General features: G+C 41.0%; 1 protein-coding gene across 3 annotated transcripts in view; it reads right to left on the bottom strand.

Moving 5' to 3' along the window:
• BMP2K (BMP2 inducible kinase) overlaps window positions 1-14,872 on the bottom strand; it is a 111,713-nt gene that overhangs the window by 29,439 nt on the left and 67,402 nt on the right. For all 3 annotated transcript variants that reach the window (XM_069092810.1, XM_069092792.1, XM_069092801.1), the window contains exons 8-9: window positions 12,399-12,502; window positions 9,351-9,430 (exon numbers count right to left, since the gene is read on the bottom strand). In XM_069092810.1, the coding sequence (XP_068948911.1) occupies window positions 9,351-9,430; window positions 12,399-12,502 (184 nt within the window). The remainder of the gene's footprint in view (window positions 1-9,350; window positions 9,431-12,398; window positions 12,503-14,872) is intronic.

Raw genomic sequence — 14,872 nt, 5'->3', positions numbered from 1 at the left:
AGGAATATAAAATAAAGGAAACTAACGTCATCTGCATCCTTTAGACCAGCTCTCAGCACCACAAGCAAAAGAGGAAGCCAAAAGGGTAGCCCTACTTCCCTCTAACCTATCCTCCTGAACCCAAGAGGGGATGGATGGGTAACGAGAAGATCCTCTCCCCCCCCCCCCCCACCAGCAGCAGCACCAGAGATGTCCTTCTCTCTTGTCTTCTTCAGAGTCACCAGCCCCGCTCCTTCTGGTGACATGGCAGAACACTGGACTCCACATTACTGTCTGCCCTCATCTACCCCCTGGCAGATCCCTGGCACTGCTGCCCAACGTACTGAAAAAACACAGTGCGTCATCCTGGGACTCGCCATCTACCCTGCCGTTTGGTTTGGGGTGCTTTTACCTACGCTGCACCCCAATTCTCTTCTATCTGTTGTTTCCAGGAGTCAGAGTGAGTTCCTTAGGAGGATACTCTGGTCTTTTCTATCGGTGTCTCTAGCACTTGGCAAACAGCATGGGGTCTTTAAACTTGGTTTTGTCATTCATGCATTTATTTATTCTACTTCCATCTGGTGCTAGGGATAGCAATGAAGATCCACCCAGTGCTAATTTCTTTCCTCAACTCCAAGTCTGCACCACCAACTGCCTGCAGGTCATCTCTGCCATGATGTGCCATCAGCAACTCAAACTTGGCAAATCCAATAAGAAGACCATCTTCCCCTCTAAACCCTCATACGCTCCACATTTTCCTTTTTCTGCTCAGTGTGCAAATATTATCCCCCATTTTACAAAAGAGAAACATGAAGCACAGAGAACAGCTATTTATCCAGGGTCATAAAGATGGTGGGGGCAGAACTGGGGCTTCAACTAGTTTCCTGACTGAGAAACAAGTGTACAAGTACAGTTGTAGGGAAACATCAGCGAGGCTCAGACTGAGGACACAGGAAACCATTTCCTGAAGAACTTCTGTGAATGTTAGGAAGTAAAGATCCACATGTGCTTTACTGTGTTTGTTGAAATGGACAGCAGAGTTCTGAAAATTCCCAAAAGTACAGATATTTTTTAACAGATCTTTTGAGCAGCTAGCCAGAATGAATGATCTAATAAATATCTTTGTTCAACAGTAATTTTTTTTGTGGAATTCTTAGTTCATCAGAACATTTCTGGAGATAAGTGCGGGCAAGAAGTAGAGTTCAAACCACCCAAAGCTGAGGAATGAAAAAGGCAGCCACTCCCAGGGAGGCAGGATGGTTCCGTAGAAGGAGAGCTAACTGTGGAATGGCCAGATGTGCATTCAAACCCTAGCTCCCTTAACTGGCGCCCTGCATAACGTTAGGCAAGGAAACAATAGAGTGGGGCTAGCTGCTCACTCATTTCATTTGGATCCAGAGATCTGGGACCCTATATTCCTTCCAGTCACCAGTTCTACACCTTTGGATTCATCCTTGACTCTTGCCTCCAATATCAAAACAGTCTGTCAATTCTTTTACCTGAACTTCCACAGTCTGGTTTCCCTCCCTCTCTAGCCACAGACAGTACCATGGTTCAGGTCCCTTTTACTTCTCACATGGACTATTTTGATAGCTGCTAGTCTATGCACCTCCCTACTGCAAAATTAACATCTCAAAGACACAGGCTGGACCATTTCATTGCTCTGTTCAAAAATCTTCATGGCTCTCAGTGTCTCCAGAATCAAACACAAACTTTTCAGTCGGGCACTTAAAGACCTCCATAATGTGGCTTCCATACACCATTCCAGGATTCTGGTATATGGCTCCCCTCCTGAATTCTTTATTCCTGACAAGCTGGCCTTTCTGGCTGTCCTGTGACCTCCATGTCCACATCCATCACCTACCTCTGTGTTTTTGCACAGGCTGTCTTCGATGAATGGAATATATTTCCTCTTCACCTCTGCGTCTTAAAACTGATAATTCTCTTGGAGGCTCAAGGCCAAATTTTATATTAATTCTTTCCTAATCCCCTCACAATAATTAGGACTCTCCTTTTCATTTTTATCTTTTAGGCACTATAACTGAGAGGATGTGCTGAGTTGGTCATAATCTCAGTACCACAATCAGCTCTGAAGACCACAGGTTAGAAGAATCGATTAGAGGAAAGGTCCAGCCCCGGAGTAACTGAAACAAAAGATGCCAACACGGCACCAGACTGAGCCACAAAGCCATTCATACCTCTGGCTTTGGATCTTCCTCAGTAACAACACAGAGAGTTTACAGAAATGACCAACACTGATGACCACCTTAGTCCTATCCTTCATTCTTCATTATTTTTCAGCTCGTAACGAAGGTAGCAAAGTGGCTGGAATAATATGTGGTGAAACACATAGTATAATTTAGGACGGAAGCTTCTGAAGGTAAAGATATTTGTTTTTTCATTTTAATAGCTCCCTTTAAAAAAAAATCAAGGCTACATACAACATGTATACCTGGTTTTAAACAAACCTTGATTTACAGAAAATGCAAATTAAAGGGTGATTATACTGATTTTTACAAAGGTTTCGCCAAAAGATTCCTTTAAAAATTGAGCTGTATTTACAATATGATTTGATTTCCTAAATTCAAACAGCAGAAACAGCTATTACATATAGCCTAAAGCAAAGTATCCCACGATCTCAAGTCTTCCTTCATATCTGTACACACCACAAGAGGGAGCTCTCTTACAAATGTTCTCTTGGATGATACAGAAAGACTAAGAGTTACAGAATCTTAAAAATTTTTTGTGCACACAAAACCAATCTGTTTATAATTCTAGCTTTATACATGATTTATTTTCAAAATTATTTCAAGCCAATCTTTTCACATGAAAAAGCTTATGTATATTCTCCCTTAACTGTGTTTACGCATTCTCAATAATCAAATATTCACACAATACCACAGTACTATGCTAGGAGGCTGGGTACAAGGCACAATCAATACTGCTGCTTCAGTTCACAAACTCGGTGCATCCAAAGGACGTAGGTGCGTGTCACAATAAACTACAAAACAATACGAGAAACAAGAAGCAAAAAAGATACAGTGTATTCTAGAAAGTTAAGAAGATGAAAACATTTCTTCACCTGGCTTACTTAGGATCTACATGGAGGCGATGGAGTTACGCTGGGCCCTAGAAGACTGGCATAATTTTAACAGAAAGAAAACAAAAGAATATGACGGGTGAAGGAATAAAGGAGAAACAGCAAAACATCACACAGGGATAGTGAGTGTGCCAGTTAGGCTAGAGTAGAGATTTTACACAGACACCAGAAACATACTAACAACAACTGAAATCTAAATATTTAAATTATTTAAATTAAGAAATTTTAATTATTTTAAATCCTTGAGAGCTTTCAAAGCACTTTCTTTGTGTTTTACTTTAAGAGCTTCTCAGAATAACCCTGAGGCAGGGCAGGAATAACCATCCTAAAATGACAGAAAAGGTAAAGGAGGTCCAGAGAAGGGAAGCAGATCCCACCACACAATGCCCTCCCCCCCCTCCTCCACTTAGTCAGTGAAAAGAGCTGAATTTGAATACAGGTCTCCCAGACTCAGCTAATACCTGAACTGCCAGGCTGTGCCAGGGCCTGGAAAAGAGCCTAAGGAGTCTGAAATGTATCTCGCTGGCCACTAGAAGTTTTTGAGCAGTCACGTAACATGATGAAAACAGAAATTAAGCAAGATTTACCCAAATGGAAGAGGGAGAAACCATAATGAGGGAAACTAGATGGTTCACATTAGTCTAACTTAACTAGAGGAGCAATGCAAAAAAAGGAGCAAACACCGGAAACATCTGAAAGCATTAACACACAGACCCCCGAAATTGTCAAGACGCACTAGGGAAAGGAAGGCCCCCAGACCAAGAGGCTGCCATTTCCATCCTCTTCTGCCTTCGTTTTTCCTTTGTGCGGCCAGAGCTTAGCCGAGTTCTTGGCACAAAATCAATACTGGGAAAGTCACTTCACCCTCCGCATCCTCATCTATTCTATGGGGGAAATAATTAAAATTATATAAGTAAGTTATCTATCTCACAGGGCTGTCAGGGATCCAGTGAGATGGCATTCTACGGAAATGCAAGCTACACTATCATTATCTTTGGGGGCAAGATTTTCCAAATGAGTTTATTACATCTAAAAACCAGCGTTGCCCTTGGCTGTCATACTTCCCTGAGTGAAAAGGAAATCAAGGGCTTGTGAACTGAAGCCATTCCAATCTTCTCCTGGCAAGTGGTTCTATTTGTTGAATGCCCTTAAGAAACAGCACAATTTATGTCAATGTTTGTCCTTTAATTCATTTTCCCCATTGTCTCCACATTTAACAGAGAAAGATGCTGACTCAGTTTAGGCAAACTGCCAGTAAGTGTTATTAAGAGGTGGGTTTCAAACAAGGTATTCCCAAATCCATGTATAACACTCAATCTATATCACCCTTCCTTGAGTAGTACATCTATTTGCTCAATGATTCTGATCAGGGATTCTTAACCTTGGACCCATGAACTTGTTATTTTGGTTTGGTTTTTTTTTTTTTTTTATTTCAATATAAGTGGTTTCCTTTGAAATCCTAGGCAGCCTACTTTATGCATTTAAAAACATTATTTTGAGAAGCGGTTCATAGGCTTCATCAGACTAAAAGAGTCTGTGACACAAAAGAGGTTAAGAACCCCTACGGATCCCTACATGAACAGCTTCGTATCCCTTTTCCATCACTGCTTCATTTGGCCTTCGTCTTTAGTCAAAGAGCTGCCGTGGCCAAAGAATTTGTCACCAAAATTAGACTACTGGCACGGCAGTTCCTGGACTCAGCTGGGCTGTTTCTCAGAAAGCAGATACACAGACAGCTCCCAGTGTGGAAGAGCTGGACAGAGCTTATGCTTTCCTAGTAGAGCCTTCAGGAACTTAACATCATCTCCATACTATGTCAAATCACTGCAATAGGGCTTTGGGCCTACACAGAATAGAAACTCAAAGACACATGCAGTGTGACTGAATAGACTTTGAGCAAATGGCTCACATTATGGGTCTCATTGTCTTCTGACAGAACTGAACTAAATGAAAGATCGTCCAGCTCTGGATCTACTATCCAGAGATAATTTACAATTTTCAATTATGAAATGAAAAATGCCTTTTTGGGAAGAAAAACATGCAATATTTAGATTACCTCTTTTTTTATAGCAAAGAACTAGAAATAAACTGTAGAATGACTAAAAAAGTATAGTATGTAAATGCAATGCTCTAAGTCAACAAGTCAACAAGGCTTTATTAAGTGCTTATTACATGTTAAGCATTGGAGATACAAAACAAAAGCCAAACCAGTCCCTGACCTCAATTTGAGGAGCTCCTATTCTAATAAGGCAGACCACACGCAGTCAGGGGTCTGCATACAGATATACACAAGATATATACAAGGCAGACGACAGGTAATTTCAGAAATTACTCTAGCATTCAGGGAGATCTGAGGTGGGTTTTGAAGGAAGCCAGAGAAGCTAGGAGGAAAAGCATTCTAGCATGGGGGGTGGCCAGTGAAACTTCAGTGAGTCAAGAGACAAACCACCCTGTGTTAGGAACAGCAAAAAAGCTGGCCCAACTGGACTGTAGAGAACAGAAAGGCGAGTAAAAGCTAAGAAGAAAGGCAAGGACTTCGAAAGGCTGTAAAAGTCAAGGAGAAAATGTTTATATTTGGTCCTGGAAGTAACAGGGAGAAACTGCAGTTTACTGAACAGGGGAGTGATAAGGTCAGACCGGAGCTTTATGACAATCACTGACAGCTGAGTGGAGGACTGACTGGAGTCAAGAGAGACCAAGCAGAAGAAGGCGGCCACTGTAATAGTCCGGCTGTGACAAGGTGATGAAGGCCTGTATCGGGGGGCAGTTGTGTCAGAGGAGAAAAAGGGACTAAGACAGAAGATGCTGGAAAGGAGCAATACCACTTGGCCACAGGTTGGATATATGCAGTGAGGACCGTGAAGTAACTGAGAATGACACCTAGGCTGAGACTGAGTGATTCAGAGGATGGTGGGTGCTCGAAATCATAAGGAAAAGTTTGGAGCGGGGGAGGGTTGGAGGAAAATAAAGTTAGTTGAGTTCTGGACATGATGAGTGTGAGATGTCTATGGAACATCCAAAAGCAAGATATCCAAGATATCCATCTAGAGAAGCTAGACTTGAGGTCAGGAGAGAGATGAGGACTGGTACATGATGAAAAGAAAGAGGCAAGAGGAGACAAAAGACAATCACTGAAACATATTTAATTTCCAAAAGAAAGCCGAGGAAGTTCAGAGGTTAGCTACAGCAACACATGCAGGGTTTCCCAAACAATTCTCTTTTTCTGTAGTTGAGCTGTTTTGGTCACGTCCAACTCTCCATGACCCCATTGGGGGCTTTCTTGCCAAATATGCTGCAGTGGTTTGCCCATTTTCTTCTTGTAAGTAAGGTGAATTTTTGTTGTTATTTGTATAGTTTAGTTCCCAGGATCCACAGCCATAACAATCTCTTGTTCCCAGGTATTAGATGTGAGTTTTCACAAGTATGGTTCTAAACATCTCCACCAGCCTTGCGTAGCATTACATAATGACAAATAATATAAACATCTGTGCTTAAACTGCAAACATCCACTGTGAGACACAGTGAGATACAGGGGTGAGTTGATGTAAACTTGTGAGGCTTAGTGCTGGCAAGATGCCTTCTTTGTCTGGTGCCCTATAAAACAGGTGGGCACTGGTCAGTGAATGGGAAACCTTAAGGTTGAATGCATGTATGAAATGCTGTGTGTGCTGTGTTTGGCCCCCATCAAGGCCTGGGGGTATTTAGGGAAGTGCACAAGCTCTGCATGTCTCCACTGACCCCCTCAAGATGCAGGGGTAAGGGGGAGGCTAGGTGGCACAGTTCATCGAGCACCGGCCCTGGAGTCAGGAGGACCTGAGTTCAAATCCAATCTCAGACACTTAAAACTTACTGGCCGTGTGACTTTGGGCAAGTCCCTTAATCCCAACTGCCTTCCAAAAATAAAAGCAAAAAAAAAAAAAAAAAGGAGCAGGGGTAGTTGCTCCCCCTGACAAATGGATGATTGGGGAATGCTGTCGGAGTTAGTGCTCCCACTGTCAACAACCCTCTTGTGAGAAGATTAGACTAGAATAAAGTAAGGTTGTTACTTTATTAATAATTACTTATATAAATCATTAAATAATTAAGATTATTAACCCCTCTGAAGCTGTCTTAGTGGCTTTCCTGTCTGACCAGATCAAGATGAACCTATGCTAGCAGCCTTCCTGTGTGCTGTTATTTATCTCACATTTCTTCAGCTCATTTTTACAGATAAGGAAACGGAGGCAAATAGGGTTAAGTGACTTGTGCAGAGTCACACAGCTAATAAGTGTGTGGGGTCACATCTGAACCTGGAAGATGAGACTTCCTGACTCCACTGCACCACCTAGCTACTTTCTTTTTCTGCCCTAGTTTATATAAGGCTATGTATCTGATATTAATTCATATTTAAGAAAATGCCTTTTTCAGAGCCATACTGGGCACTAAGTCCTGTCTCCCAAGAGTGTATTTCTCCAAATGCATTTTCTTTGCATTCTCTTCCTTAGGAATATCATCCAAGACAATGTTTTTAACTATCATCTTGATTTGTTTTACTAAATTATATAGGTAACTCCCTACTTTCCCTTTATTCCTATCCCACTATAACCTCTCCCCTGAATTACATTCTCCAATTTCTAAATGCCTGCTAAACATTTTCTCTCTTGCCTTCTCCAAAAATTCGATGGAATTCATCTTATTGCCCAAGTCCCTACATTTCATTATCTGTGAAGGGCACTACCATCCTCCAGTCACTCTGGCTTTAACTTCAGTTTCTCCCTCCTATAAAAACAAGGATACTACCTACTATTTACATTACCTAACCCTCAGAGTTGTTTTGTGAACCTTAAAGAACACAAATATGGCCTACTATGAATCAGAATGATCACATCCCTCCTCTGCTCAGAGAGGCACAGAGATTCCTCACTGCCCACTGGGTAAGACACACGGCCTTGATCCTGGCCATCAGATCCTCCCATGTCCTGTTAAAGGCTTCTCACTTCCTTTTCTTCCCACTGCATTCCAACCAAATTCCCCAATCTCATTTTGTTCTCCACCATCCCCATACATTCCCACAGGCTGTTATTTCATATGGAAGAGGCTTCATCCATCCATCTCCCAGCCCAGTTTAACAACTACTTCAAGGTCCTTCCAAAACAATCTTCCCTGAGGTGGCTAGGTGGCACAGTAAATAGAGCACCGGCCCTGGAGTCAGGAGTCCGGCCTCAGACACTTAACACCTACTAGCCGTGTGACCTTGGGCAAGTCACTTAACCCCAACTGCCCTGCCCTGCCACCTTCAAAAAAAAGTAAACAAAACAAAACAAAAAATCTTCCCTGATTCTTCTATCTAGAAGTACTCTTTCCTCCCCAATGTATCAGTGCTCTGTGCTGAACCCTCTTCACCTATCACACTCTAGCTTACATCTGTTTGAGTATATCTTATTCCCTTACTGGACAGTCTTTGCCCTTCAAGAGCTTATAATAATATTTTCCATCTCTCACAGCATCTAACACATCTTACAAATATCTATTAAAATAAACTGAAAAGAGATGGGGAAAAAAACATCATATCAATACAAATCCTGTGCCAAAAAGCATAACTTTAATTTTTTTTAATGTACTATTCCACAAAGAAAACATTTCCCCAAAATCCACATGAACATTTTATACTTGTCCAAGCTATGTACAGGATGAATATCATTAATCTCCTAAGGCCAAAAAAGACAAAGCGGGAAAGATTGTCATTAGCAGATATATGTCCTTAGTTACACAATATCCTTGAAGTGAAAATAATTATGAAAAATTAAGGTCAAGATATTACTTTATATCTTTGTCTGTTTTATTTAAAGGCTAACTATTTTAGTGGTTCAAAACAGATTGAGTAGTTATGTACAAGATTGCTGTCCTTTAAACATATCTCATAAGCACTTCCCTTAAAGGAAGAAAAAGCCTAACTGAAAATTTGTTTACCAGTTATGTAGTTTTAAAAAAGTGACAAAGAAGGAATCTGAGTTGCAAGTTGGCTCTCCCATGTGATTAAAGTATCAGGAGACCTTTTAAAGGGCTCATTGTACAACTACTAATAACAAACAAGGACTTCTTTATTTCAGGGATTGATAATTTCAAAAGGGATTGATGTCAAACATTTAATATGGCAGAAAAGTTTATTTTGTGCCTGGTGACTAAAGTGACTACCCCCATCTCTAAAGAACAAAATATTCTAAGAGATATGAGACCTGAGCACAAGAACACTGGAGTCTTCAAGAGGAATATTGGGAGGAGCTTTGCTTACCTGGCTTTTATTTGGTTTTTCCTAGCAGCTGCCTCACTAGCAGTCAAAGGTTCAGGAAGAGATGAAGGAAGAGAAGAATTCTGGAAGAAAGAAAAGAAGCATTTTATTTTCATCTTAATTACATAAAGTTGATCTATTTTTAAATCACACAAGAATATTTTAATTTTTTAAAGCCTGTATCTCCTGCAGCACCATCATTTTAACTTTGGATAGCATCACGTTACTTAAACATATACATCCGGCCACGCCTGTAGCCACCCTCCCAGTATATATAAATACTTCTTTTGTACTGTTTCCAAAGAGCTTGAAGAAGAGCAGTCCAAAACTAGGGAGAGGACAACAATATCATGTCTGCTTCAACACAAAGACAGAAAAAAGGATAATGAGCAGCTATAGAAATATGACAAGTAAATGCCTAATCTACATAGCCCCCAATTTGGTTACCTCAATTCAGTATCACAGAGGAACCATTTTATTTTCCTGCTTGTAGAATGAGGGGGCAAAAAAGGCATAACCATTCCCATCTATTTCTCCATGGTTAAATGTAAGTGAATAAATGCTACCCCTAATGGCTAACAAGTATAGCAGGAACAGAGACACATGAGTGAGGCATGAAGGAGACAAGGCCAAGGTCCTCTGTTCCATGAGTGCTTAAGGGCCATGGGATTCCATGGAAAGCATATCAATAATACATCATCTTATCTGATCTCAGAAAAACCCTGGGAGGTAGGCACTATTATTATTCCCATTTTACAGTTGAGGAAAATGAGGAAAACAAGAGGTGAAGAGACTTGTCCAGCCACACAGCTGGGAAGTGTCCAATCCAAAGTCAGACCTCAACTAAAGGCTCCTGACCTGAAGCTGGTGCTCTGTGCACTGCACCACAGGTTAAGTACCTAAAATTCTGCTCTACCATAGATTAGGGCAAATTATCTCATATAAAGAGGCAAGAGAAAACTTAAAATGGAGGGGAAGAACAGGAAGGTGAAAGGGAATGGGTCATCCTTACTCTCATTGAATTTGGCTTAAGGAGGGAATAACATACACACTCAATTGGGTATCTTACCATACAGGAAAATAAGGGGAGAAGGGGATAACAGGGGGAATGAGGGAGGGGAGGGCAGATTGGGGGAGAGGGTAGCTAGAAGCCAACTCTTATGAGAAGGGATAGGGTCAAAAAGGAAAATAGAATAAGTGGGGGGCAGGATTGGATGAAGGGAAATATAGTTAGTCTTTCACAATATAACTACTATGGAAATGTTTTGTGTAACTAAACATGTACAACCTATATTGAATTGCTTATCTTTCCAGTGGGGGTGGGTGAGGAGGGAAGAAGGGAAAAAAACCTGGAACTCAAATTTTAAAAACAAATGTGTATATTAAAAAAAATTTTTTTTAAACATTTAACTGGGAAATAAGATATACAGGCACCAGGGTATAGAAATCCATCTTGCCGTACTAGACTGGGGGGGAAGGGGGGTGGGGGATGGGGAGAGATGGGGGAGGATATAAGAGAGAACAGACTGGGGAAAGGGGTATTCAGCAGGCTAGCTATTTTGGGGTGGGGGGTAGGGGGAGATGGGAAGAAAAATCTGTAACTCAAAATCTTGTGTAAATGAATGTTGAAAATTTAAAATAAATAAATAAATTGGGGGGGGATACAAAAAACAAAAAAATAAATCTGCTCTACCCTTCCCCTGGGGAACACTGGGCAGTTGCACATTCTCAGCGTCGGAATCCTTTTCTCTAAGATGACCATTTGGAATAGAGGACCAGAGTGCCTCTAAATCTGCTTCCAGTGATGAATCTACAATCCCAGAATTTAAGTTTGACATATAACCTGAGGAAATAAGTCATGCCAGTTAAGGGCAAGGGGGCTCATTCTGAATAAAGGTGCTACATGGTCTTGGAAGCAAAAGAATTTTTTCAAAGAATGTAATCATAAGACACATTACCAGGTAAGGAAAAAAAAATCACACACATAAAAAGCCATCAAAAGCATTAACATGTTTGAAGCACCACAAAAAAGCATAAGACATGCAGAGCATTCAAAAGATACCTTTTGTGTTTTATTTTCACCAAGTTATAATTAAATATTTTTATATAGAATACAATCTGCCTGAAACCAAATTCTACTATGATGAATGGAGTTAAAGCCAATTCAGGAAAGAGTAAGCACAAAATTTCTCTCTAAAAAACTTTTTTAAATGTTATCTATTTAAGGTTTTCAGAGGTTAAAGGCACACATTCTTTTCACATTCATTCAAAAGAATAAACATTAGGCAGAGAAAGAATAAAGATTCTAGTCTTAAGTATCTGGATTCAAATCCAGACTCTACTACTTATAATCTGCAGGATCCTCTCTGCCAGTACCAGAATCTCACATTCTCAGCTTTCTCACAGTGAAGTAAGAGTTCTGGACGGAATTGTCTCAAATCCTCTTCCAACACTAGTTTCTTGATACTATTAGTCTACAAAGGCTATCAGCCATCTGAGGCACGAGGTACAACACCCCTCACTACTCAACAGCAAGCCCAATGCCCCCATTACCACAAGGACCAAAGAGTGGGGCTCCTGACACTGGTAATGATTCATAAACCTCTCTAGCTTCTGACATGTGCTCCCCTCAGTGAAGCTGCACTGGCCCTGCTTGCTACTCCTCCAGCCACTTCCAGGCCTCACAAGGGTTTTCCTTCGGCAGCTTCCTTCAAGAATCATCTCCTACTTGTACAAGAGGTCTTCCACACTTCCCCCAGCTGCCGTGCCTTCTCCTCAGAGATTACCTTTCATCTGTTCTCTGTGCTCTATGTGCCTAGGTCATTATTTACACGTTATCTTTGCAAGGAGTGGTTTTTTCTCAAAAATTTTCACGATATTTTTCTCTGAACTCCCAACACTTAACAGGGTTTGGCATACAGTGAGTACCTAAGCATTTACTTGCCGACTGGAGGGAATAACAATAGTCATACTTTCACAACATTTAACAAGTAAGTACTCTAAAAAAAAAAGATTACTATAGGGTGACTCAAGCTTCTAAAAACTACTTACATTGATGTTAGAAACTGGACAATCCTTTTTGGCAAATTTAAAAGCAAAATAGGACACTTGGAAAATATCAGGCCTCTGATCTTGATCTGGTTCAAGCATATACCCTGTAAAAGTCAACAAAAGAGCAGGTTATGCTGGAAGCAGAGAAGATCAATGACTCTTCACAGGAAAAACCATAAACCTCTTTCGTTTTTATTAAACATAAGTATGTAATTAGTTTAAATACATGAGTGAAAATACAACTTGATGTTAATATGTAGTAGTTTTTTAAGAAGTTAGAAATACACTTTTAATCACAGACATGAACATTGCTAAGAGTATTTTAAACAATTCATTTGCCCCCAAAAGCAGGCATTTACTTTGTTATACCCACTCATATTGGAGAATAATCAACAAAGCAATATTCATGAAAGCCTTACTAATCACAGTTACCCAGTCTTGTATAACTCTTGAGTTAAAAGAATACGGTCAAGGGGGGGGCAGAGTCAAGATGGCGGAGTAGAAGCAGGGCCTCCGCATGGCTCCAGCTTTCACCTTCCCCAATCAATGTAAAAAGGGGACTCTGAACAAACTTTGGAGCTGCAGAACCCACAAAACGACACAGAGAAGCTAACCTCCCGCTGAGGACAGCCTGGCAGGCTGGCAGGAATCGGCCAGCCCAGTGCTCTGGGAGTCGAGTCCAGCCCCATGCCAAGGCCTTAGCCCCAGGGTGGGCCTGACCAGCCGCCTGCCAGAGGGACTCCAGATCAGTAGCAGCTGTGGCCGTTTCCATATTCATCAACACATAGATGCTAAGGACAAAGTGAGAGGTCAGTGCAGTCTGGACTTTGGGACCAGTAAGTGGAAGTGCATGGCTTTTGCCCCCGGAGCGAAAAGCCACTGAGGCGCCAGCACAGCCAGCCAGCACCATGTGGCAACTTCAGCTACTGGCCTGCAGAGTGAAGGGGGACCAAGCACAGTCTGAGGGGTAATCGCTCTTGCTTTAACCTTCTTGGATCTGGATTGCGGTCTAGGGTAGAGGTCCTGGGGTATGTGTCCAGCTTTCCAGAGCATGTGGAGACCTCAGAGAGGGCACCCATCTAATACCTCTGGCAGCTGAGAAAACCCCAGCGTTTGGGACGAAAGCACCCCTGTCTGGTGGCAGAGTGCTGCTGTGGCAAAAAGCCCAGGGGTCAAGTGACTGAGGGGCGACATGACCAGGCAAAGGAAACAAAGGAGACAGAAGATTCCAACATTAGACTCCTATTTTGGGGACAAAAAGGAGCAAAGCATGGAACAGGAGGAAGACAGTGAAGTCAGAACTCCTGCACCAAAAGCTTCAAAGGAAAATACAAGCTGGTTACAGGCCATAGAGGACCTTAAGAAGCAGATAAGAGAAGTGGAGGAAAAATTGGGAAGAGAAATGAGAACGATGCAAGAAAATTACGAAATGAGAGTCAACAGCCTGACTGAGGAAAATAATACCTTAAAAAACAGACTGACTCAAATGGCAAAGGATGCTCAAAAAGGCAATGAGGAGAAGAATGCCTTAAAAAGCTGAATTTGCCAGATGGAAAAAGAATCTCAAAAGCTCAATGAGAAGAATCATTGCTTCAGAATTAGATTGGAGCAAATGGAAGCTAATGACTTTATGAGAAATCAAGATGCTGTTAAACAGATCCAAACAAATGAAAGAATAGAAGGCAATGTGAAATATCTCATGGGAAAAACCACTGACCTGGAAAATAGATCCAGGAGGGATAATTTAAAAATTATTGGACTACCTGAAAGCCATGATCAAAGTAAGAACTTAGAAATCATCCTCCAAGAAATTCTCTAGGATAACTGCCCTGATGTTTTAGAACCAGAGGGAAAAATAGAGGGTGAAAGAATCCAACGATCTCTTCCTGAAAAAGATCCCAAAAAGAAAACTCCTAGGAATATGATAGCCAGGTTCCAGAATTCTCACGTCAAGGAGAGAATATTACAAGCAGCTAGGAAGAAACAATTTGAATATTGTGGAAACACAATCAGGATAACCCAGGATCTGGCAGCTTCTACACTGAGGGATGGAAGGGCTTGGAATATGATATTCCGGAGGTCAAAGGAACTGGGATTAAAACCAAGAGTCACCTACCCAGCAAAACTAAGCATCATGTTTCAGGGGAAAATATGGTCATTCAGTGGAATAGAGGACTTTCAATTATTCTTAATGAAAAAACCAGAGTTGAATAGAAAATCTGACATTCAGATACAAGAAGCAAGAGAAGCTTGAGAAGGTAAACAGGGAAAAGAAATCATAAGCCACTTATCAAAGTTGAACTATTAACATTCCTACATGGAAAAACAATAATCTTAACTGATGAAACTTTTCTCAGTATGAAAATAGTTGAAGGGAATATATATATATATATATATATATATATATATATATATATATTGGAGGATATACAGGTGTATGAATACATAAGTGAATGTGTGTATGTATGTTTACA

Source organism: Petaurus breviceps, unplaced genomic scaffold (assembly GCF_028583685.1).
Source record: "Petaurus breviceps papuanus isolate PSGF00001 unplaced genomic scaffold, PetGlider_PUasm1.0 126, whole genome shotgun sequence".
Lineage (NCBI taxonomy): Eukaryota > Metazoa > Chordata > Mammalia > Diprotodontia > Petauridae > Petaurus > Petaurus breviceps.
Note: the sequence above shows the minus strand (reverse complement) of the source record. Positions and strands in the feature narration are given on the sequence as shown.